At 51.1% G+C, this 23,503-nt stretch overlaps 1 protein-coding gene across 5 annotated transcripts in view; it reads left to right on the top strand.

Moving 5' to 3' along the window:
- ARNT2 (aryl hydrocarbon receptor nuclear translocator 2) overlaps positions 1-23,503 on the top strand; it is a 163,966-nt gene that overhangs the window by 40,744 nt on the left and 99,719 nt on the right. For all 5 annotated transcript variants that reach the window (XM_074354187.1, XM_074354186.1, XM_074354189.1 and 2 more), the window contains exons 3-5: positions 6,496-6,543; positions 14,518-14,731; positions 18,855-19,068. In XM_074354187.1, coding sequence (XP_074210288.1) covers positions 6,496-6,543; positions 14,518-14,731; positions 18,855-19,068 — 476 coding nt within the window. The remainder of the gene's footprint in view (positions 1-6,495; positions 6,544-14,517; positions 14,732-18,854; positions 19,069-23,503) is intronic.

The following is a 23,503-nucleotide window of genomic DNA, read 5'->3' as shown; positions in this document are numbered from 1 at the left end:
ACGGCTCTGTGATCCTGCTGGGCCCTGCTTGGGCCGGCTCTCCGGGGGAGGGGCTCGCCCATGGCCTGGCCTGAGCCTGCCGGCCAGAGGACAGCACGGCCGTCCAGCTCCAGCCCTTGTGCGCAGCAGGGGTCCCTCCGGGGCCCTCTCTGCTTGCTCTCCTGGGTGGTGTGCAGGAGCTCCTTTCCAAAAAAGCTGGCTCTAGCCCAGCACCTCAAAGCTGGGCATCTTACTGGAAAGTTGATAACAGTGCTAAGTTCAGGTAGGACCAGAAAGACCATCACTTTTGAGCTGATGGGACCCAAGATGGCATCTGCTCGTGATGTCCAGTGTCTGTAGCTGTGCGTGGAGCTAGAAACAACTCAGCCAGCACAAACCGCTGCAGGAAAAACATAGCCAACATCTTCGGACTCGTGGCATCAGCCAACCCCTTTCCCTCCCTGACTCCACTTTATTTTCAGTGAAACATTTGATAATACGAAGTTTCTCATGAAGTAGAATCGATTTGTCCTATTAACACAATTCCCAATAGCACAGGTCTCCCCAGGCAGACAAGGATCCGGGCTCGTTTGTGAAGTGGTCCAGCAATTTAAATCCCAGCGTTTCCTCTAAACCAGTGCGATTCTTTAAGGGGTCTGGGCAGGGGTGGGGTGGAGGGCAGGTGTGAATGAGGATCAGGGATGGAATGGGGTAGGATGGAAAAGCTCACTCAGCATTACAGTTTCTCGTGGTAAAAAGACTGCGGTGTGTGTGGTAGTCTTTGAAAGTGGGACTACGATTTTGGAGATTATTGAGAGGGTTACCAAGGCTGGCTGTACGGCTTTGCCTTCAATTCAGTGCCCTCACTCCCAGGGTGCTGCTGCAGCCCTTTCCCATCCACGGCTGGGCCATCCTCACAGCCGGGCCAGCAGAGCTGTCAGGAGCAGTGTGGTGCCCGGGGCAAAGCTCCTCAGATCAGCTTTGTATTAAAGAAGCAGCCTGCCTCTGGGGCTTGTTGCAGACACAGCCATCCTATTTCAACCAGCTATTCTTGCTAAGTAGGTGCTAAGCTCAGTGGAGCCTGGGTTGTTAAAAGAATGCACTTGCTGTCAACATATCAACTTACCGAGTTTTTTTCCCCAAGATTCCAGCTCTTTTAAAATTATTTTAAATAACTGTGCTCCCTAGCTTCCCTTCCCCGGGGACAAAGCTCCGTTGCTTGCCCAATCCTTTTTAAGAAGAAGCCAGCACAGGACTCTTTGATGAAGGAAGGCGGGCTGGGCCAAGGACAGGACGAGGGTAGATGCTCAGGCCTGGTGTTTGCAGGGCCAGGAGCCCTGTCTGTGTAGGGGGGTCGTTTCTGAGCCTCTGCCAGGAGGTTCTGCCACCCCTCCCACAGGGTGTGTGCTGGGTCTGCACCCTGCTCAGGCCTGGGCTGCAGGGAGCTGAGGCTGCTCCTTTCCTTGGCCTCGGTGTTCCTGACCTCAGCCTGGCGCCCAGACCCTGACCTCTGCTTGCTCCCTGAGCTGCTGACCGGATGGTGGACTCAGCCCCCTTTTCTGGAGAAGTCCTCCCAGCGGTCGCTTTCCCTAGCAGATCACTCATGCGCTGCCTGACGCTGGAGGCAGAGGGGGACCCGGGGCGGGCTGAGACAGAGCCTAGAGTTCAGGTCCACTTAGAACGAAGGAAGCCCAACACCAAGAAAAGAAAGAAGAGAAGCAACAGGGCGAACAGCACCTGTGGACGCACTGCCCAACCACGGGGGTGGGGGCGTGAGCCCCTGAAGGCAGATCAGGGAGCCGACCTCCCCCAGGAGTCCTGTGCTCCTGTCTCCGTGTCCACGTGCCTGCCTCCTTTTCCCCGTCAGAGGAAGGAGCAAGCAGACCTTGGCTCCTTCTGCTGAGCCCCCGTGACTTAGGGACGGATCCTCTGTGTCTAACCTCCATTTTTACAGGGCCATTTCTATAGTAATTCTTACATCTTGGTATTTTTACATGCTTTGCTAAAATTCTGTGACTAAGGCCACCACTGTTCTAGAAAAGTGACAGCAATGATAACACTCCTCTGACCACAGCCAACACACTTGGTACAAAGGAGACCCTGATGGAAGTCACGTTCGTCAAAAGCAGGGCCCCCCACGGCAGGGCTCCCCCCACCACAGCATGTTTACCTGTGTCACCCCCTCCCCCAGTGCTGCCAGGTGCTCTTCCTCCTCTTCCTCTGGAGAGTGTGGGGCATAGTTGGAGAGACACAGGGACGGAGAGGAGAGAGAGGAGGTGGGGTGGTGGGAGGGGGGAAATGGAAGCGGCCGGAGCCTCCTCCCACTCCCTAGTCCCCGCTCTGACCTGGTTATTCTGGTGGAGGGATGTGTCCCAGATTCCCAGGATAACCACCCATCCCACCCACGCATTTCGGAGCCAAGCAGAATGGACCCCTCCCGGGGTTTGGCTCCCCTTGGCCACATGCCTGGCCCAGCACTGTGGGTCCTTCAGTTGAATGTCCTTCCCACTCCCCCGGCAGCCCTCCCCAGTGAGCATCTTAGCAAGCTGCGTGCTCTGCTAGCAGTTGGGACACAAGGTGAAGGTTCAGAAGTTTCAGATTCTTTGAAAAGTGATTCCACATGTGTGGGAGCAATGAGCTGAAGCAAGTCACCTGAATTGCATTTTTGTAGCGATCTCTCTGACCCCATTGAGGGGGTGGAGAGTGGTGGGGGGCATCTGCTGGGCACACTCGGTGCTTTCAAAGTGACAGGTAAAGTGGCTGTGGGTAGACAGGCTGTGCCCGCCTTGTTGGGGAGTGGGGGTGAAGGTCGCGGGTACTGGGTATACCAGCCCCTTCCCTGCTGTCTTAGGGTCAACTGCTGGGCTCCTAAAATATCATCACTGAGGAAACGATTTCCAAATTTTGTGCAACCAGTTGACCGGCGTCTCCCTGCAGTGTAGCCCCATGGCTGCTGGAATGTGGTTAAATAGAAGGCAGATTACATCGGCACCTGTTCCCCTTGGTTTGTGTTGCTGTAGCGCCAGCCGCATGGTCCCGGCTCTGGAGGAAGGACATTCGGGGGCACCCGTATCACTTCACTCCTTGTCAGCGGAAGCTCCAAGCTGGCCCAGGGGCCCTCCTTTGCTGCCGCTCTGGAACCAGCCTTATTGGCATGACCTCTCATCTTTTCTCATAAGAGCATAAGTGAATTCTCTTTGATGACTCATGCTTGATGCTGAATTATTATTATTGTCATGACACAAGCCTTCCTAGGCAGATTCACATGACTCACTCCCAGCCAGCTGCAAGCTCAGGAGCGCCTCTCACGGCTTTCTGCTGAGGTGAGAATTCATGCTCATTGACAGGAAGGCGAGGTAAAACGCATTTTCCATCCACCTTTTGAGGACTCTCACATCATCCACTTGTTGTACGGAATTCTGTAAAGTGGATACAACAGGACTTAAAAGTCATAATTTGATCTCTCTCCTTTATTATCCAGATGCTTCGATACAATAGAGACACATAAAAGACATAAAACAAAGGATGATTTGCTCAGAGTTTTTATAGCAGAAGAAATAAACATAGCTATTGTAGTCATACTTAAAGTGGCGCATTTGAAGTGGTGACAGAGACTTGGGCAGGTACTCCCCCAGAAGGTCCTTCCGTCCTCAGAAGTCGCGTTTTTTCTGTGTGGCTGTTGAGCAGTGAGATTGCTTTGGGGTCAAGTGAGTTACCCTGAGGGTTTGAACAGTCATTCACGTCCTGATTTCTCCTGAGTTCACCCCCACATCAAGCTTTTCAGAATTACATGTGATCACACGCTTGCACAGGTGGGAAGGCACAGTTTTGTGGTCCCGAATTTTTCGTAGACAAATCCAGCTTCCTTAGTTCTCAGCGGACTTCAGAAAACTCTGGCTCCAGGGCCTGGCCGTCCCTCCCTTGTACCCTTTGACTGAGCTGACTTGCTCCAGGCTGGGACCATTAACCTTATACCTCAGTTCCCCATCTGTCTGCTGCCCAAGGATTCGGGTGAAGAACTGAGCTGTCCTTAAGAAAACTCGGGTGACCAACTTTCCTTGTTGTCCCAGGACTTTCCCAGTTTCAGCGCTGAAGTCTTGTGCCCCACTAATCCCCTCAGTCTGGGAAAATTAGGACGATGGGTCACCTAAATACCCCAAAATCGTGCTGGCTGAGAAGGGAGGGCTGACTAATATATTACATCTTGCAGGAGCCGGATTATCACACTCACATCAGCTCGAGCTAAAAGGCATTTTGCAGATAACTGTACATCTCACACCCACTTGAGGTTTTGCTCAATGCTTGCATAAATCCGTTGGAATTTTGAAAATGCGATTTCTTAACACTGAGCTGTTTTTGACAGCCCAGAGGTGTTAAGTAACTTTCATGTCTACAGCAAAGCTGCTCTTACCCGTGACGAACACTGGGTGGCAGTGTGGTTCTGTTCCTCTGCAAAGGCCTAGTGGCTCTGGTCGCAGGATTTTTGGTGGTTATCTCCCAGATGTAATTTTCAGGAAGGGCGAGGTGATGGCTTAGTAACAAAGCAGAATATTGATGACTTTACTTCATTTAAAAAGTCATGCATTTGGCCCCCATTTTCCCACAACATAGACAACTCTGTGGCTGTCGTCTGGCACTCGGTTTTCCAGTCTGCATTGTAGAGGGTGCAGACCCGTCTCTCCCTGTGGTGTGCAGATGGCCTTTTAACTCCGCTTTTCCTTCCTTATCACTTTTCTTTCCCGCCTCCCCCTCTCCTTGTGCGGAGGTATTTTTGTTATCATTACTGCCATGTCTCCCAATTGTCTAACTCCTTTTGAAGTTCTTTTATTCCTAGCAGCTAGTGTAAAACCCTCGTGTCTGCAAATCCGGGATTCCAAATTGGCAGTGGGTCCCGTCAGGCCATCCCGAACAGCCTGATGGCCAGATTAGAACTCTGGCCACATTGCATATAAAACAACAGAAAAATAGACAAATGATACCCTTATAAAGAGGAAAGTGCTCCTTTGCCCTATGTGATCCCAGTCCCTAGGTCCCCCAAGTTACCCAAAAGCCTAGAAAATATGATTTATCTCACTGGGGCCTCTCACATGTGCTGAGCAGGGGTGGCTCTTCCTATGCAACCTGGCCGTTTCCCGATGGCCTCAGTGCCCAGTGCCCCACGTCACCCACTACCCCCTTGAGCCCCACCGTTAGAACTAGGGGGTGGGGGTCACGTTGCCGGGGGGGCCAGCATCTGTGGAATCTGTCACTTTGGTCTCTTAGCTCACATGCCATTCTTGTGCTGAGCTGTTTAGAGAAGGAACTTCTCTATCCTGGCTCCCAGGCACGCTGGCCTCCCTTCTGCTTGGGGTCCACGGGAACTGTGCCCCACGTAAGTCCATCAGTCCCACTAAGAACAAGACAAGCAGGGAATGCCGTGGTTCTGAGACATTCTTCCCCAAGGAACCCCACTACCCCTGAATGTCCAGGAGAACCAAGACAGCGGAACTACTTCTCACTCTGTTCCCGAGGACTCTGGGGACACTGTCTTCTCATGAAGTACACAGTCTTCCCTCACGTCTTTGGGGCAAAATTAATTGACATTATAAGGGGACAGTTTTGTTTTGTTTTGTTTTGTTTTTTTGAGAAGGAGAGTCTGGCATATCAGTTAAACAAATAACTACCAAGACTCTGTTTTATGTTTATTTTGAGAGGCCCAGTAAAGTGGGAATCTGAGTATTTATTTGGTGAGTTTCAACAAGCAGACAGCCACTTTGAGGAGCTTAGGCTCAAATGACTGTTTCTCCTCCCACATCCATTTACTTGAAACTGGAGTTTATAGGAGAATGGCCTTAAGTGCCCTTCTCACTTTGACTCATCAAGACCAGTCAAGTCGGGGGGAGGTTATAGCTCAGGATGCACGAGGTCCTGGGTTCAATCCCCAGTACCTCCATTAAAAAAAACCAAACAAACTAATAATGAATAAATAAATAGAGCTAATGACCCCCCCAAAAGACCAGTAAGTCCTCCCATGACATAACCAGGATGTCTTCTTTTCCTCACAATCCTGTCATCACCCTTAAAACTTGTTTTCGAACCTCCCTTGAGCTCTTTTAGTCTGTTAATATTCCAGAAAGTAAATTAAAGAAGGAAATCTCAGTGTGGAATCAATGATGTGGAGGGGAGCAGGTATCCCCCAAAATGGTGGGAGATGAAGAATGTTGGCTTCTCAGCACAGCCTAAGCAACCCCTGGCGCCTGCATAGGGCTCTAGAGCGGACGAGCTGTCCTTCAGCCCTTTTACAAGAGTCCCCAACCCTGTAACTAATGGCCTTCGTACTGAAGACCTTTCATGTTGCCTTTTCTTGTCCCAAACCTTTTTGATGAGTGTGTGGAGATACTGTGTTTTGCACGGCCAAGGGTTGGAATTGTTGGACAGTGGTCCAACCGAATATAGCCCTCTCTGGGCCAGCAGCTCATGTTACCAGTTCAGTGTTCTACCTGTAACAAATGCTCACTCGTGATCTCGACTTTTCAGAATGGACTTCGATGATGAAGATGGCGAAGGTCCCAGCAAATTTTCAAGGTGAGTTCGCTTTATGTTCCTTAGATGTAAAGAAGCCAATGGCCAGTTATCATCACCTTAGGGGGATATACAGGGATTTAAATGTCTTTCGTCATTGAAAAAAGCCATTGCCTACAGTCTGACTCCCTCACATGTCCCTCATTCTGTGCCAGTATTTGGTCCCGGGGACAAATAACTGTTAGCAAACCTGCCACATCCCAGCTGAGATCATCAAAAGTTAAGTAACAAGTTATTAGGTCTGTTGGCTGTTTAAATTAAATGCTGACTGCCAACTTTAATGGATTCCTTTTTAGAAGACAGACCTAGAGTTCAAGTTTAGAAAAACAATCAAGATAAAGCCTCTTTTCCTACCATGGAAAATAAGGAGAAATAGAAACCTGGGTGGCCCTGTTCCAGATGCAGGATATGAAACTGGATTTTGAGTTCCTAAGAGCTGTATCACTCACTGGCCGCATGACAGCATCTCTGACGAGGCTCTGTGGGGCTGTACTGAGTATGGACCACTTCACAGAAGAATCTTGAACCAAGGATGCTGCTGGTGGTGTATGTGTTACATACGTGAAGGATAAAGCAGGCCCAGTCCCATGGCTCTTTTTGTTTTGTTTTGTTTTGTTTTGTTTAATTTATGGTAGGAAGTTTAGCAACGTCAAGAGAAAGGCAAAGATCGTTCCATCAATCTTAGCAAAATTCCCATCTGTGCTCAGTTTACTTACAGAAGGGGCTACCTCGACATTCCTCTCCGCCATCCAAGCATTCCTCATTCTTGGTTGTTGATGACTTTCAAAGCCCACCCCAGGTGACAGGTACCTTTGTTTGGTATCCAGTCCGCAGTTTGGACTGACAGCCTTGGTTATTTTGTAAAAGTTTTTAGAACGGCATCCGTATTGAGCCCTGGACCCATGGCCTTCCCCGGTTTGTTCATCCCCACGGCAGTTATTTTTGGTTGGATTCCTTTTACCTGTGTTGTGGTTGTGAATTAAACACACTTTCCCCAAATCCAAGAGGAACATGCATCTTATTACTAGTCCAGGGCCTCCCAGAGCTTCTGAGTCCATAGAAAGCCTTGTCATTTCATGTGTTTTCTCCCTGAGAAATTTACCTTCCAGCCTCCCATGCCAGCCTGGGTGAGACGGCAGAGCGGAGGTGGAGCATACTTTGATCTTTGATGACCCAGAGTTTCTAATCAAAATGAGGCTCGGGTTTCAACAACAGGAGCGTGTATGATTTTCCCCTCAGTGCAGACAGAACCCCAGCTTGGATGTCCACGCATTTCTTAGGATAAGTTTTAGTAGCAGGGAGTGCTTTGTTCCTGGGAGGGAGCTGGCCCCGGAGTGAAGGGCGGTTTGCTCTTGCCTTACACAGCCTCCCTTTATGAGGAAACAATGACTTTTGAACTCTCTGGATCAAAATTCCCCTTGAGATAACATTCCATACCATGTTGACCTCAGGAAATGATGGCTCCTGGGTCTCAGAACAGAAGGAGAAAGAGAGAGACGAAGAGTGACATTAGTTTGACATGGAAGATCAGTGTCAGTGGTGAAATAACAGTGCAGGGATACAGAGAGCTCATTGTATGAGGTCCCATCGGTGAGATACAGAAACCCTAGACTCTGGGTAACTAAGTCCGTCAGTGAGTCAGGTTTTACATAGTCAGGATTCAAACCTAGGCTTCTGTGAACCTTCTCCTTTCCCCTGCGTGTTAAAAATAAAAGGGAGAAATGGGATGTGCTTCCAACGCAGGCTGGTGCTTGTGGGGTTGAGTTTATGGGAGCTGGGGGCCACTTTAGTCTACGACAGCAGGAGAGGTGATGGACCCATCAGCCGGTGGGCGATCTGAGAGGCGAGTCCCCCCCTCCCTCCACTTTGCCAGCTGCCCTGGCCGCCGTCCGGGGAGGGTTGGAGAGGCTGTTCCAGGCTGCCTCCTGCCAGTGGTGGGCATGGCATGTCTCGGGGCCACTTCCCTTTCCTGCTCCTCTGCATAGTCAGCCAAGCGAGCCCCTCGAGTGCGGCCCTGGAAGAGAGAGTGGCTGAGATGTGGGCATCTCACCAGCAGAGTTTGCTGCCTCAGAATCTGGCCAGGATGCTATGCCGTGATTTCTGTCCCCTGATGTTCGTGCACCAGCTTTCCTAGCTTTTCTAGGGTGTGGTCTCCAGTTCAACTGTCCGACCTGTCATCAGGCGTCATGTGTCAATTTTTGACTTGGGAAGTGCGGTCACAGTCACACAGGAGGTAAATCAGAGCCAGTTTGGTTTGGTTCCTGCCATATCACAGCGGCCTCGGATGGAACAAAGTAGCAGCATGAAGCTGCCCCCTGCCGCCTGAACGTGCACGTGCACACACGCAGACATATACGTGCAGGAGCCCACACGCCATACACGTGCACACACGCAGACACACACGTGCAGGAGCCCACACGCCACACACGTGCACACACCTGTGCGGACACATATGCACGCACAGATGCTCACACACACGCGTCCTGGGGTCCCCGCTTGCAGGGCTCCAAATACCCCGAGGCCCGCCTGCTTCACCACATCCCAGGGCCTCAGCCCTCCCTCCACACCCAGTTCAAGCCACCTTCCATTAGCCTCCTTGGAATTCAACCCGGAGCATCCTTACTTCCCTCTCAGGCGCACCAGTGAGCCTCTGGCCACTACAGACGAATGAAGACTGTTCTGATTCTGTGAGAATCTGGAGAGCAGGAGAGGTGGAGGTTGTGTGCAGGTGGTGGGGAGTCGCAGCTCTGGGAGAGGTTGGCTGAGGCTCGGCGGGGGAGGGAGGCGGCGGGGGCAGAGGTGATGGGGCAGGAAGGTGGGCTGTGCGCCCCCTGGCACGGCTGTGCAGCGTCCCCACCGTCTGTGTGGGCGGCCAATGATGACAGTCACCAGGAGCCTAGGGGGTGGTAGGGACGGATGTCTGAGTGTCAGAGGGGGAGGCGTTTTGGCCACAGATGAGAGAGGAACGGGGGTTTGGAGGTGCCTTTCTTCCCAGGCTGGGCCTGGAAGAGACCGCTGGGCTCAACCTCACGCCTCTGGGAATTCCAGTTATCAAGTCACCATCCCATCAGCAGATGGTGAGCTCTCCACCTCCGGGAAAACTGATTACACACCGGAAAGTGTTGCTCTGAAGATGAACCTCCCTGGCCGGTGGAGGCCGGCGTGAGCCCCCACATGCCCCAGCCCCAACCTCTCCCTGCGCGGGCGGCCCTGGACTTCCGGAGGTGGATGCCTGTCCTGCCCAGCAGATCCTGTGTCCCCACACGCCAGGAGGGGCCAGAACCCGTTCATCACACTGAGCAGTTCAGGGCTCTTCCTGCTTGAGTGGCCCCCGGTCGATAATCTAGTGAGTCCCAGCATCTCCCCTGTGCCTGCAGCTGGGGTCAGAGGTCGTCCTGAATACTGTTTCGTAAGTAGGACAGCTAACATCCCAGAGCCATCAGCAGCAGCGTCAAAGTCACACATCATGTAACTGCTCATGTGATGGACACATCTGTACATACACGTGTATGTGTATGTGTGTAATGTTCATTACAATAGAAGAGTGGAACTGTGAAAAATAGAAATATCTTTAAGCATTAGATTTATAACTTAGGAACAACCAAGTATTCACTCCCAAACCTTTAATTTTGTCATGCTGTCATCCTGATTTTGCCGTGTTCCCACTCATTCCGCACCCTTTCTCAGAAGCCCCAGGAGACCTTACAGACAGGTTCACACCTGTGACTGTGAATCCAGCTACAGTGCGTGGGGCTGTCTACAAACCTGGAATCAAAAGCCCTTGTTGGTGGGTTTTATTAGCCTCTCTGTCACCCTTCACCCTGTGAGGACTGGTTCTCACTGACCTTCCCCAGGTTCCGCCCATCATCTGTGTGACTGTTGCCTGTTCCCTGGGGACACGGTGGCACCTGATGGTATCAGTCCAGAAGGATCTGTATCTTTTGTAGGGCTTCACCAGTGAGCCTCCAACATCATCTAGAAGTAAAGATGTCCACGGTAGGGAAGTTTCCTCAGAATTGACGTTTCCTTTTCTATCACACGCATTTTGATATTTCCTTTTGGTTTGGAACAGTATTTACACTTGTGGCCATCTTTTTTTTCTGGCTCTCTAGGTTGTGATGATGTTTTAGTTTTAATTTTTCCCTCTGAATGTACTACCCTATTTTATTTATAGCTATGATCATCAAAACCCAGTTGATAAGGTAAAAATATGCCAAGTGAGCATGTCCTGCAGAGATCTTTCCCAGCAGAAAAAGTAAAGGATTGCCATGTCCCAGGATTCTCAGTCTGTGTGTCTTAGCTTAGAGAGCTGGGCATTTTGTTTCCAGGTGGGAAGATGCTCAAAGTACTTCTGATGCAGAGAGGATGGCCAGGAGGGAGTAAAGATTACCCTTTTCTGTGGGTCCTCATCTTATCAGTCACGTTGTGGGGGACAGCCCAGACTGGCCATGTGGGCTCTGTTTAGAGCAGGGAGCGCTTCAGCTGAGCTTCTGGCACTGCAGAGCAAACACCCAGGATGAGCACTGCCGACCTTTCCAAACACTCCTCCTGCCTCGACATCCTGAGTTCTTGCGAACCAGGAACGGCTGGCGGGGAAGTTGGGTAGGACCGGGCACAGTGCAGCCTGTGAGCAACCACATTACTAGGGAGTTTAGTTTGAAACGTTTTTGCCATTTCAGGGGGCTGGGGTTGGGATTAGGCTGAGGACACTTGGGAGTGAACCCCACTTCAGGTGGAGCCAGCCCTCTGCCGTCTGGACCAGTCACCCCTTTGTAGACGCTGGGCTCTCGTGTCTGACTTGCTATTCTGATGCCCTTCTTCCCTCGTTCAAGGTCCCCGGTGCCTTCGGTTTTTCTCACACAGAGATTAACATTGGTTTGAATTGCTGGTGCCCAGGAAGCACCAGGACTGGGTGGAGAAGGGGAGGAAAGACCTGTGTCTCTCTCGAAGCCGCCAGGCCTGTCCCCCCAGAGAGCCCTGGGTATCTTTGCCCGTCAGTGTCACCCGGCGTTCCAGCTCTGACTCTGAGACCAGGTGCCGCTCGGCTAAGGAGCCTAGTTCACGTCCTGGTGAGTCAGTCCTCTCCGAGCCTCAGGGTCCTCCTCCCCAAAGGGCGGTCGTGCGGAGCAGGGCGGTAATGGCTGAGAGAGGCCTTTGTGCGCCGGAGGTAAGCTGTAGCAACACGGAGGAAGCGTGTCCCCTGGGAACGGGGGTGACCAGAGGCTGGGCCTCGGCCCCCTCTTAGGAGGACCTGGGCTTTCTCAGACTTCATCTCTCTGTGTTTTGCCTGAACCTCATCTTCAGCCTAACTATGTGGGTGCCTTACAGCTGCTTTGCAGAAAACCGTGCCTTGAGTGGCTCCTGGGGGCAGGGTGCCTGCCTCCTTCCCAAGGAGGGAGCATCCTCTGCTGCTTCTGCAGAAGCTTTGGGCGCCAGGGAAGCTGCCCAGCTGGATCCGTCTCTGTGGGTCTTCTCTTCGGGGGCTGCATGCCATGCCTGCCTCGGGCCATCTCGGCTCTCACAGTGCCCCACCCTGCTGCCTAGGAAGGGCTGGCCAGGACAGGAAGGGTGTTCCCTGAAAAGCTGCAAGATCCAGTCTCCCTCTTGGTGTCAGGGAGGGGAGGAGAGGCCATGGCCAGGCTGAGCCTGGTACTGCCGGAGGCTGCTGCCAGCTGGGAAGGACTTGAGTGGACACCCTACTCCGAGATCCCCCTGTTCCCCAGCCGAACCCTGAAGGTCAGTTGGCCTGCTCCTCTGCAGAGGGTCTCCTCCTACAGTCTGACACCCTGGCTGGACGGAATGGATGCTTCTCTTGCACGAAAAGTGCTGAAGACCTTTCCTGAATCAGACCTTTCCCACTGCTGGTTTACAAAGCAAGATGGTGTGTGGCTCTTTTGGAAGCAGTATCATAAGCAGGCGTGCCCGGGTCCTGTCTTGGAGCTGTAGCTGTGGTAGCGCGTCAGGGGCTTGAGCTTGGCTCTGTAGGTTCTGGCACCACTGCAGGGATGGAGGGGAAGTGCTGGATTTGGGATTTTAGAAATAGCCGTCTGACCACAGCATGCAGACTGAGGGTGATGAGACTGGAGAAAGACGACTGGCCTGCGGGAGGCAGGTCGCAAGGAGATGAGAAGGAGGGGATACAGATGTGGTACCAGCCGCTGGGCGTGGGCCAGGAGCACTGGCCGTGGGCCGGGAGCACTCGGGTGGGCTGGGAGCACTGGGCGTGGGCCGGGAGCATTGGGCGTGGGCCGGGAGCATTGGGCGTGGGCTGGGAGAGGGTAAAAGAGACCTGGGAGGTATTTAGAAGAGGTCTGACGCAGACCAAGTATGAGGGAAGGAAGCACTTCAGCGTGTGCTTGCCGCCCTTGGCTCCTCTCTCCTGCCCCCAGCAGGACTCACCCACCTCCGAGCCTCACCTCAAGGCCAGCATAGGGGCGTGGAATATTCCTGTTGGCAGCCCACCCCTGCAGCAGCGTCCTCTGTGGTCTGGCAGCCCTTCCAGGTTGTCCTGCTCCTGGTTCCTCGGCCCTCTCCCCCGAGCCCAGGTCTTCCCCTCCGTCCGGGCCTGTCTGTTCCTGCCCACAAATGCTCCGTCCCGGTTGCAGCCCTTTCTTTGATCTCACTGATCCTCCTCCCAGGACATGTCCCCTTTACTTGCTGCCAGATCAGAGCCAGCTCCCTCCCAGCTCCTCCCCGCTCCTTCCGGTCACCCCAGGACCCCCTCCTCCTCTCCTCTCTTATTCTCTCCTACTTCCTTGTGCCTTTAGGAGCATTTAATCACATTCTTTCTTCATTTCCACTGCACGAGGTGATGTTTGACCAGCCTAACTAAACTCTTGAGGACAGGAGTGGGACTTTCCTTGCTTCCTTCGTCCCTTCCCCTTGGGTGCTTGGCTCAGGGCTTTTCCTACAGCAGGTGCTCACCGGGTGCCCAGGTCAGCTCCCCGCAGCCTTGCTCCCCCTTGGTTTGCATGGTCACATGCGACCTGCTTGTAATCAGGCCTGCCTGTCGCCTGCTCCCAGCCTGGGAGGTGGGGGCGAGGCATCGTGCACACACACGGTGTGTGAGGCAGCCTTGCCGGGGGGCTGTTCCTTTCTTGCTCTCAGTGTCGCCCTCATACTTTGAGCAGCTGTGAAACCCTAAATCCTACCACAGACGTGTGATGTATTTCTAGACAGTTCTTCTATCCTAAGGAACAACTTTGTCTCAGTGTCATCGAACTGGGTGGGCTGTTACTCTTTCAGGCCTAGAGGTGACAATCCCGAGACAGAAACAGTCTGCCATCCCTTTTTACTAGTTTTTCACTTAACACGTCACCCAGGCTGATTTCGGTCGTGCCTGGCCATGCTCGGCTGTTAATTGGCTCTCTGTTGTTTAATAAGCCGGATGCACCTGTCCTGTCACTATGCTGTAGAAAATGTGTGAAGGCTTGTTCACAACTTTATGTGAATTAAGTTTGTAGCATGGCTGTCTGCTCAGTGACACAAAGGATGTCCAGGCGAGACGTGCTTCTGACTGTAAATCAAAGTAAGTCACGTATACAAGCAGATGGTCACTGCAGCCCGTGTGTGTGCGCATCCAGCGTGTACGGATTCATGGATTCATGTGGAAAGGGTGTTGGGCTCACTTTGGATGCCTGGAGAATAAAGTCTTCATCCTTTATGCTTATTAAAGGGTACTTAGGTACATGGGAACAGTGAGAAGATTTCAGTACATGTTTAGAGGTGAGATTGGGGCTTCTGTGGAAGCCTGTGCCCTGCCCTCTCCTGCTACACACACACAGACCGTGGCAGACCCTGCTAAGGTGTCAGGGAGCTGCTCTGTCCAAGATGTGTTGAATTAGCCATTGAATTGGCCATTACGGGTTAGTCTGTCTCTTGGGCACTAGGTGTTAATGACGTGCCGTTTATCAGATAGTGACCCCTGGTCTGACTCTTCTCTTTCCCCCCCCTTCCTGATCTTGTGCTTTCGGGAAGAGAGAACCACAGTGAGATCGAGCGGCGCCGTCGGAACAAGATGACCCAGTACATCACGGAGCTGTCCGACATGGTGCCCACGTGCAGCGCGCTGGCCCGGAAGCCAGACAAGCTCACCATCCTCCGCATGGCCGTCTCCCACATGAAGTCCATGCGGGGCACGGGGAACAAGTCCACGGACGGCGCCTACAAGCCTTCGTTCCTGACAGAGCAGGTACCCCGTTCGTCCCCAGCCTGTGCTCCCTTCTCCCCTGGTGCTGGCGTCACTGGAAGGAGAGGGGATGACCGTGTCACCAAGATGAGATAAGCTACATGGGGAAATGGGATGAAAGGCTGAGCTGGGCGTGAAACCAAGACACGTCGCTCACTAGGAAACTCTTCAGGGGAATGTCTGACTTTGCGTCTTCTGCTCTTTTATCTCCAGTGTCTCTCAGAAAAAGACATTGAGCGTCTGAACAATGTGCTCAGCGTGCTGACACAGGGAAAAGTTAGCAACACCACAGTGCTCGTGTGCTAGAATGGCGGTGGTGGTGATCGTCCTAGCAAAGGTTTTGGTGGCCGTCACCACAATCTTAGTGACAAGGATCCTACCAGCCAGCACTTAGCCAGCCTTTGCCCTGAGGCGGGTCGAAGTCATATCTCTCTGTGCATGACTTCATTTACTCCTTATTCTAAATCCAGAAAAAAACCACTGTTACTCATCCCTGCTTTAGAGACGAGGAAGTGAAGGCTTAGACAGCAGCAGCCCACTGCTCGGTGGTGGCCAGGGGTTGCCACAGGCTGGCCAGACCCCAAAGCTGTATTTTTAACAGCTATTATTGGTCTTTGCATAGTTGGGTGGAGCAAACACACAAAATGGTTAGTGGGAAGTAATTTTTTTATTGAAGTATAGTTGGTTTACAAGATTGTTTTAGTTTCAGGTGTACAGCAAAGTAATTCCATTGTCTATGAATCTATTCTTTTTCAGATTCTTTTCCATTATACGTTATTACAAGATACTGAATATGGTTCCCTGTGTTGTACAGTAGTTTATGTACGTTATCCCATGCTCCTAGCTTATCCCTCCCCGCCTCTTCCCTTTTGGTAACCATAAGTTTGTTTTCTATGTCTGTGAGTCTGTTTCTTTTTTTTTCTTCCTTTGTGAGTCTTTTTCTGTTTTGTAAATAAGTTCATTTGTATCATTTTTTCAGATTCCACATATAAGCGATATCATGATCTTTGCCTTTATCTGGCTTACTTCACTTAGTGATAATCTCAAGGTCCATTTATGTTGCTGCAAATGACATTATTTTATTCTTTTTATGGCTGAGTAGTGTTCCACTGTATATCTGTACATATAGTGGGAAATAGTGTACAACTTGACCGTCCTGTGAGCTAGAAGGCCTGTGTTAAGGATCTTTGTTCTTCTGCGTGCTGGTTGGTTGTTGTGCACGCACATCGGCAGACACTCTCAGCTTCTGGTTGCTCATCTGTGGATGAACAAGAGCTTTCTGAATCCAAGGGCGTCTGTTGGATAAATGAGACGATAAAAGCACTTTGTATATGGTGCAGGCAGGGGAAAGGGAAAGTGATGTGTTGTCAGGGATGCAGTTAAGAAATGTTAGGTGTTGTCAAGGTCGAGAGAGAGAGAGAGAGAGACAGCACTGGCAGGCTGTGGAGGAGCCCCAGCATGTGCATAGAAAGAGAGGGGCAGGAAGGGATTGGATATGAGAATGGTGAGCCTCAGAGGAATGGGTGAGGAGGGCGTGTCAAGACGCAGAATCGTTCATTCTGCTGGAATGAGGAATCTCTTCGTGTCAGGGGAGTTGGATTTGGAAAAAGAGCAAGAGAAGAGGAGCTAACATTTATTACTGTGTGGCAGACATTTCAGCAAGGACTTTAGTCATCCCAGTGCCCGCGTGTTCCTGCCTCCAGGTGTGAGGAGGTCTGGCAGTGGACGGACCATCGCTGGGAGGCCACGGAGGACCGTGGTCTGGGGCACGGCGCCCAGCCAACCTTGTTTCCACCTCTGTGAAAGGAACACAGGGATGGCTTCTGCCTCACTGGATGGTGGTCACGGGTAGGGAAGGAAGCAGAGTAAAATGTTTAGCCCCGAGGCTGGAGTACAGTAAAGGATGAATCGCTGGTAGGTAAGCAGACAGAAATGAATTATGTACCTTCTAACCACAGGGTCAGTAAAAACCTTTTTCTCTGCATTTCTTTAATCTTTGCAGAAATCCTGCTGGGTCAATACTTAAAATTAATGTGTTTATCTTTAAGTGACTAAGGATTAAGAAATTGGAGTGAAGAGAGAAGGCAGTTCTGCAAGTTAGATGCATCCCTCCTTGGATTTCTCTCTCGGTCCCTTGGTAGGTTGTTGATGGTAACAGCTACACGTATTAAGCACGTGCTGTGTGCCCAGCCTTTACTAAGTCCTTCACACACAAGGTCTCATTTAACCTTACAAAATCTCATTGAAAAAAAGTGTGGAAAAAACAGAAGCTGAAGACGTTAAATAAGGAGCCAGAGCTGAGCAGCAAAGTGGAAGAGCATGGCTGACGGTCTCCTTGCTTTTAAGCCTCCCTGCTGGTTTAACTGGGGAATAGAGGCAAAGCTCCTTCTGGATTCAGGGCACAGGACCTTGGTCATGAGTGATGTGCTCCCAGAAGACAAAAATCAAGGGGGAGTGTGTCGAAAGAGGGGCCCGTGATAAGGGTGAGGTGCTGTACCATGAGCCCTTCCCACAGTCCTCGCAAACAGGATGAACCTATGAAAACATAAATGAAGTCGTCAGTGTCCACTTCCTCTCCTCCAGAACCAGGGAATTCTCTATTTTCCCAGACAATTCTCTATTTTCCCAGACAACCTGTGTCATTTTTTACAGTCCTTCCTGTTGGGAAGATCTTCTCAGTACTGAAAATAAAGCTGCTGACCCAGTCCTCCGAACAAAGCAAGCACCGAGGCGCCGCGGACCAGCAGAAGTGCCAAGCAAGGGAAATGGACAAAATAAACTTTTCCTTAAAAAATGCTTGTGTGGTCCAGTTTCCCAGGCAGAGGATGTTAGAATTCTGACTCAACCAACGGCTCAGAGACACTTGCAAATCTCCCCAGCTTCTGCTCACCAGCAGACCCACGTTTGCTAATCTTTGGGTTCTCCGAGCCCCCGCTAGGGACTGGCACTGAGGGCGGGGCCAGATGCTCCCAGGTCCCGTCTTTTGCCTCCACACAGGTGGCCCTTAGTCTGTGTTAGTCTTAGTTATAGTGGGGCTTCCACGTAAGATTACACGTAAACAAAGGACTCCCAGCAAAAAGTGTTTGACCGGAAGGATCCCTTTGTATTTTGGGGCCTAAACAGTGTCTGGGGTGGTTGGAGAGGTGGCCGTGGACTCCAGCACACATGGAAGAGATAGTTCCCCAAATCCTGCAGGAACGGAGCCCATTTCATTCAGCAGGAAAGGGCTCCTTAGCTTGAAGTGAGAGTGACAGGGCAGGCGGCCTCACTTGAGCTGCCTTTGGGCACTGCAAAGAAAAGACATCTCATTTTAACACAGATGATTTGGCTGCATCTCTGTCCCTCTCCGGATGATGGCACGGCTTCAAGCCGCCCATTCATTGATCCCAGGCAGCTTCCTTCCTGCCTTTACTGACAGTCATGAGCTCTGTGAGTCAGTGTGACTCCAGGGCTGATGCAACTAACCTCTCTTCTCACCGTAAAGTGACATGAACCATGCAAGGCATCCTGCCACCTCCAGGGATTACTCTCAGAGTTTCTTGAGGTGTTGGCTGTCAGAGAGCCCTGGGAGTTGACAGACATGCAGATGGAAGGTGATACTCTGATATCCCTGCCAGCATTCAGCTCAGAAAGTAAGGAGGAGAAGAGGAATAAGAGTGCACTGGCAGTGTGGCAGGTGGTGGCTGGGGAGACACGTGGTCCCTTTCCTCCTCTCATTTCCCATCATCCATCCCTCCCTTCCACGAGCACCGTGTGTACTGGGCCCTTCTGCTCCAATGACATGACTGCAGTTTGAATAGGTAGGTGAGGCCATTCATGCCTCTGGCAACCCAGTACCTTCTAGTGATTACTCTTTGCTCTCTCATTCCCCTGGGCTGGAAATTTCCTCTGTCCCTAAGAGAGGGCTAGTTAAAACAGGGCTAACAGTGTCTTGAGTCATTGTATCTTAGGGCTAGAATAAGCTTTGTGCATTTTTAAAGCTCATTTCCAATGAAAACCAAGTTTCCAAACCTGTCTGTGTATCGCAGTGAATATCTGAATGGAAGTCGAAGGTTGCTAAGACCTTGCTAATTGGCTTGAGTTTGTCCGTGCTTGCTTGGTCCTAATCATGATCTTTTCTTCCCAGGAACTGAAGCATCTCATCCTGGAAGCAGCTGATGGATTTCTGTTTGTAGTGGCGGCTGAGACAGGGAGAGTGATTTATGTGTCTGACTCTGTCACCCCGGTTCTGAACCAGCCGCAGTCAGAGTGGTTCGGGAGCACCCTCTACGAGCAGGTGCATCCTGACGATGTGGAGAAGCTGAGAGAGCAGCTGTGCACCTCAGAGAACTCGATGACAGGTCAGTGCGGCTCTCTCTGTGACGCTGTTTGATCCTAGAGAAAAGTTTTTCTGTTAATCAAATCAGGAAGCTGGAGGCCAGAAGAAGTTGCCTAAAATTGGGGGACTTATTTGACTTAGCTTGTGTGATGGCTTCATTCATTCTGTAACATTTTACAACTTTGTTTTTAATATATCATTTTTTCTTATTTGTAAAAAATTACCTGCAATTAGGGAATATTGCCCCTAGGAGGCATCATTGACACATTAGTCACAGTCGCATGCTCTGCAGTGAGGGTCTGCCTCCAGCGTGTAATTATTTGTGAACCTGATCATACGTTTATTTCCCAGGCCTTGCTTACCTGAAATGAAGTTTCTTATTGAAACATTTAAATACAGTCAACGCTGCTGTAACACAAAATACGTTGTAAAAAATCACTGCAGCATACAAAATCATGAAATGAAAAACCACAGGGGCTTATGGGGGAAAGTAGGCCTAGCTTAGAAAAACAACGCTCAAAAATTTGCAACCTAATTAAAAAATGGGAGCACAGCTTTGCACGTTAAATGGTTAAGAAATTTGTAAATATTACCATAAATATGACACTTGACCTTGAAACTGACTTGAAAGTTACCTGTGGAAATGAGCCTTGGAAGAGCTGCCACTTGGCTGTTGTTGTGAAATGGTGCGAGGACAATCATGTGAAATCAGGCGGAAATCAAAATCCTAACACGGGATACAGATGGGTGTGGCTCATAACACACACGGTAAACTGAGGGAGCTGGTGTGTGCCCGAGTGTGTGCATCTTATGTGTTCCTGTGTGGCTCTGTTCAGCTGGGTACAGTTTTCTGTGTTCATCCAGTATTTCTTGCAGATGAAATCGTGTGTAAGCAAACACAAAATTTGCCTTCTGCTCAGATTGTCCCGCAGTATATTAACGGCATTGGAACAAATTTGCATTTTCCAAACAAGCGTTGCAGTGGAGCTGACTATACCACAACACTTGCACCCCACTTCATAGCAGATCTGTTTGTGCAGCGCATTCTCCCTGCCACCCTGAGAGCTGCTGGGCTCTCATTTACATCTGGGTCTGCCCACAGTGCCTCACTCAGTGCTTTGCACTCAGCAGGCATTCAGCAGAAGTCTGGTGAATAAATGAGGCAGTGCTTTGCTCATGGAATTAGCCGGATAGGGCCACCAGAACAAAAGACCACAGACTGGGTGGCTCAAACAACTGACATTTATTTTCTCACAGTTTTGGAGACTCAAGTCCAAGATCAAGGTGTTGGCAGCTTTGGTTTCTTATGAGGTCTCTCTCCTTGGCCTGCAGATGGCCACCTTCTCACTCTGTGCTCACATGGAGTTTCCTCTGTTCACATGTCCCCGGTGTCCCTCTGTCTCTCTCGTCTTATAAAGACACTAGTCCTATTGGGTCAAGGCCCCACTCTTTTGACTTTGACTTTATTCACCTCCTTAAAGGCCCTCTGTGCAGATATAGTCACATTCTGAGGTCCTGGGGGCTAGGATTTCAACATCTCAATTTTAGGATGACACAGTCCAGCCCATAACATCTGTGATAAGACTGAATCAAGGTTGTCAAAAGTGACAGGATTACAGCCGTTTCTGATCCATAATGATGATTTTCTCAGTGTTGGTCTTCAATGACATATAAAAGGGAGGAAGAAGATAAAGGATCAAGGTGTGAGGACAGAGTCTACGCCACGCTCATCGCTGTGCCCCCTGAAACACGTGACCTGGCAGTGAGCTTTATGTGCTTGTAAAGCAGAGGTGCTGAAACAGACTCAGAGAAAGATACACTCTGCCATCCCACAGCCTGGGCTGATCTGGAGAACTCCCTGTAGAAATCCTAAGGAACACACTTGTGAAGTTAAATATCCGTGAGGGATGTGAACATAAATCAGCCAGGGGGTGTTGGTGTGAGAGCTGAAATCACCTTCACTGGAAAGAGCTGTCTTTTTCCAGACTTCAGGATTTGAACACAGGATGTGGCTTTCTGAAACCAGTCAGGAGACCCAGCTGGGGCAGTTGGGGGAAGTGATGGTCAAGGGCAGGTCAGGCTCCGGACAAGGGTTTAGCTAACCGGCTCACCGGACTTGGGTGGACACTTCTGTCTGTGGGAAATCTTAATGTGTCTGGTAGCGTTTAAACGGATAGTGTGAACCACATTTGGACAGAAATGTCTTTGGAGTGGACATTGGATGGTGGCCTGGGCAGCTAGAGCTAGTGTAGTGGAGGGGGTCCTCCAAGATGCCAGAGAAGACCCAGTGAATCACCAGGCCTCTGAGCTCTTGTGCCAGGCCTCTCTTAGGAGGAACAAGGTGGGGTGGAGAGGTGGGTCCTGTCCCTAGGGTAGTAGAGAGGACCGGTCTCTTTTAGAGCCAGAGAGTGTCATGGGAATCTCCCAGGAGGTACAACAGAGAAGTTTATTGATCCAGCAAGGGAGAGCTTGGAGCAGCTCACTGCAGCCGGGCTGCCACTATGGCGGGCCTTAGGGGTTTGCTGGCCCCCAGGACTGGGCCTCCAGGACTGGCCCCCAGGACTGGGCCCTTGGGCAGGAGCTGGGTTTCGTAACCACCCAAAGTGCAGATGTAATAAAAACTTGTAATAGAAAACCTCAGGGATGGTTTGATGCCTTCAGTACTGGACTAGGGTTTCTCAACCCTCCTGTCCTTAGGCATGTTTGGTTTCAGGCCCAGAAAGAGGTGACAGGACCCACTTGGTGGGGAGTCAGGGTGGGAGGGAGGGTGTGGGGCCAGAGAGCCAGGCAGGGCCTGCTAGGGTGGGGGCGGTTTAATGAGGGCAGCCTGGCCCACTTGGTCCGACAGAGTTCCCCTTCCCCGAGCCTCTCAGTCAGGACTGAGTCCACATCCCTCCCACAGGATTTGCAGGGTGGCCTGTACTGAGCACGTGGGGTGTGGCGTGGGCACAGTGGGAGGGGGCCAGACACCTAACAACAGTGGGGCCCGCAGACCCCCATGCCAGCTTGGGGACCCCAGGAAGGTGATGCTTGCACAGAGTTGCAGTAACTGGGGTAGGCGTGATGATGGATTCTTCTTGTGGGATTAAATTTCTCCCCTGGCTGGAGAGGTTTAATGAAGAGTGGGTCAGATGTTTGAAATCTTTTTAGAACAGACACCGAGCATCGTGGGATGGTTGGGCCAGCACAGGCATTGATTTGTCTGTGAGTAAAAACTGGGATTTAACGATGAGAAAGGAAATGGGTGGAGTCCTGACCCAGCAGCAGCAGCACTGCTGATAAAGAAAGTGCTGGAAAGGGCATTAGGAGCCCTGTTCTGGTTTTCACTTTGCGATCTTGGCAAGTTCCTTTTTCTCTGACCCTCAGTGTACTTCTCTCAGCCTAGAAGAAATTTCCTAGGACCCTTCCGGCTCTGATTCCGCTTCTTGCCCAAGGGCCCAATATAGCATTTAGTCCACCGATCTAAGAACTGGTGTGGTGCGAGGTCGGAGGAGAGGAGCTAAAAGCTAACACCAGGTTCCTGGCTCCGGACCACGTGTCCGGGCCACTTTCCCAGGCCCCTGCTGGGTCCCGTTCCTGTGAACCCCTCCTTGTGGTTGGCACGGCCTGGGGGCAGGGAGGCAGCAATGGCCCTTGGAAATTCAAGAGCTGTGCAGAAAGCATGTTCATTCTCCAGGACTCGAATTGGCCGTAGCTTGAGGGGGACCCTGCTGAGGTGTTCCTACTCACAAGAAGAGCCTCACTCCTGAGGACTTACTTTGGCAGGAAGGTAAAAGGGATCTGTCATCTCAAGCTGAGTGACTCTGAAAGTAAACCTGGAAAATCTCTCCAAAAACAATGCCTGGGGAGGACGGAACTTTCCCTCTGCAAGGGTGGCGGGGATGTTGAGGACTCTGCGGATTCTAGAGGGTTCTTAGGGCTGGTTGGAGGGTACCAGTGCCTTCCTCCCAGTGACCTTAGAGGAAAGAGCAGCCGTGGAACCACCTTGTTCCAGAAAAGCAGCCCCAGCGGGCTTGAGTGAAGGAGATTCATCAGCTCATGTAACAGAAAGGAGTTTGCCGTCTCCAGGCACAGCACGGTCCAGGTGATCAGCCGCTGCTAACCAGAGTACAGCCAGTCCTCATCATTCGCAGATTCAGTTTTTGTGAATTTGCCTAATAGCCAAATTTATTTATAACCCCCCGATCAGTACCCATGGAGTGTTTGAGGTCATTTGCGGACATGCCCAGAGTGGTGACAACCGTGAGTGGCCTGATGCACACAGTCCAGCAGAGCTCACACAGATGACATTCTGCCTTCCTGTTCCAGCCCTCATAACTCAACATGCGTGTTCTTCTTTTAGTATATTTTGTGCCATTTTTTTTTTGGTCCTTTCATGCTTTTTTGTTGGTGATTTTCTTATTTAAAATGACCCCCTAGAGCAGTGCGGAGTGCTGTCTGGTGCTCTTAAGTGTGGG

Source organism: Camelus bactrianus, chromosome 27, assembly GCF_048773025.1.
Source record: "Camelus bactrianus isolate YW-2024 breed Bactrian camel chromosome 27, ASM4877302v1, whole genome shotgun sequence".
In the NCBI taxonomy this organism is placed as follows: Eukaryota; Metazoa; Chordata; class Mammalia; order Artiodactyla; family Camelidae; genus Camelus; species Camelus bactrianus.
This window is presented reverse-complemented; position numbering and strand designations above follow the sequence as displayed.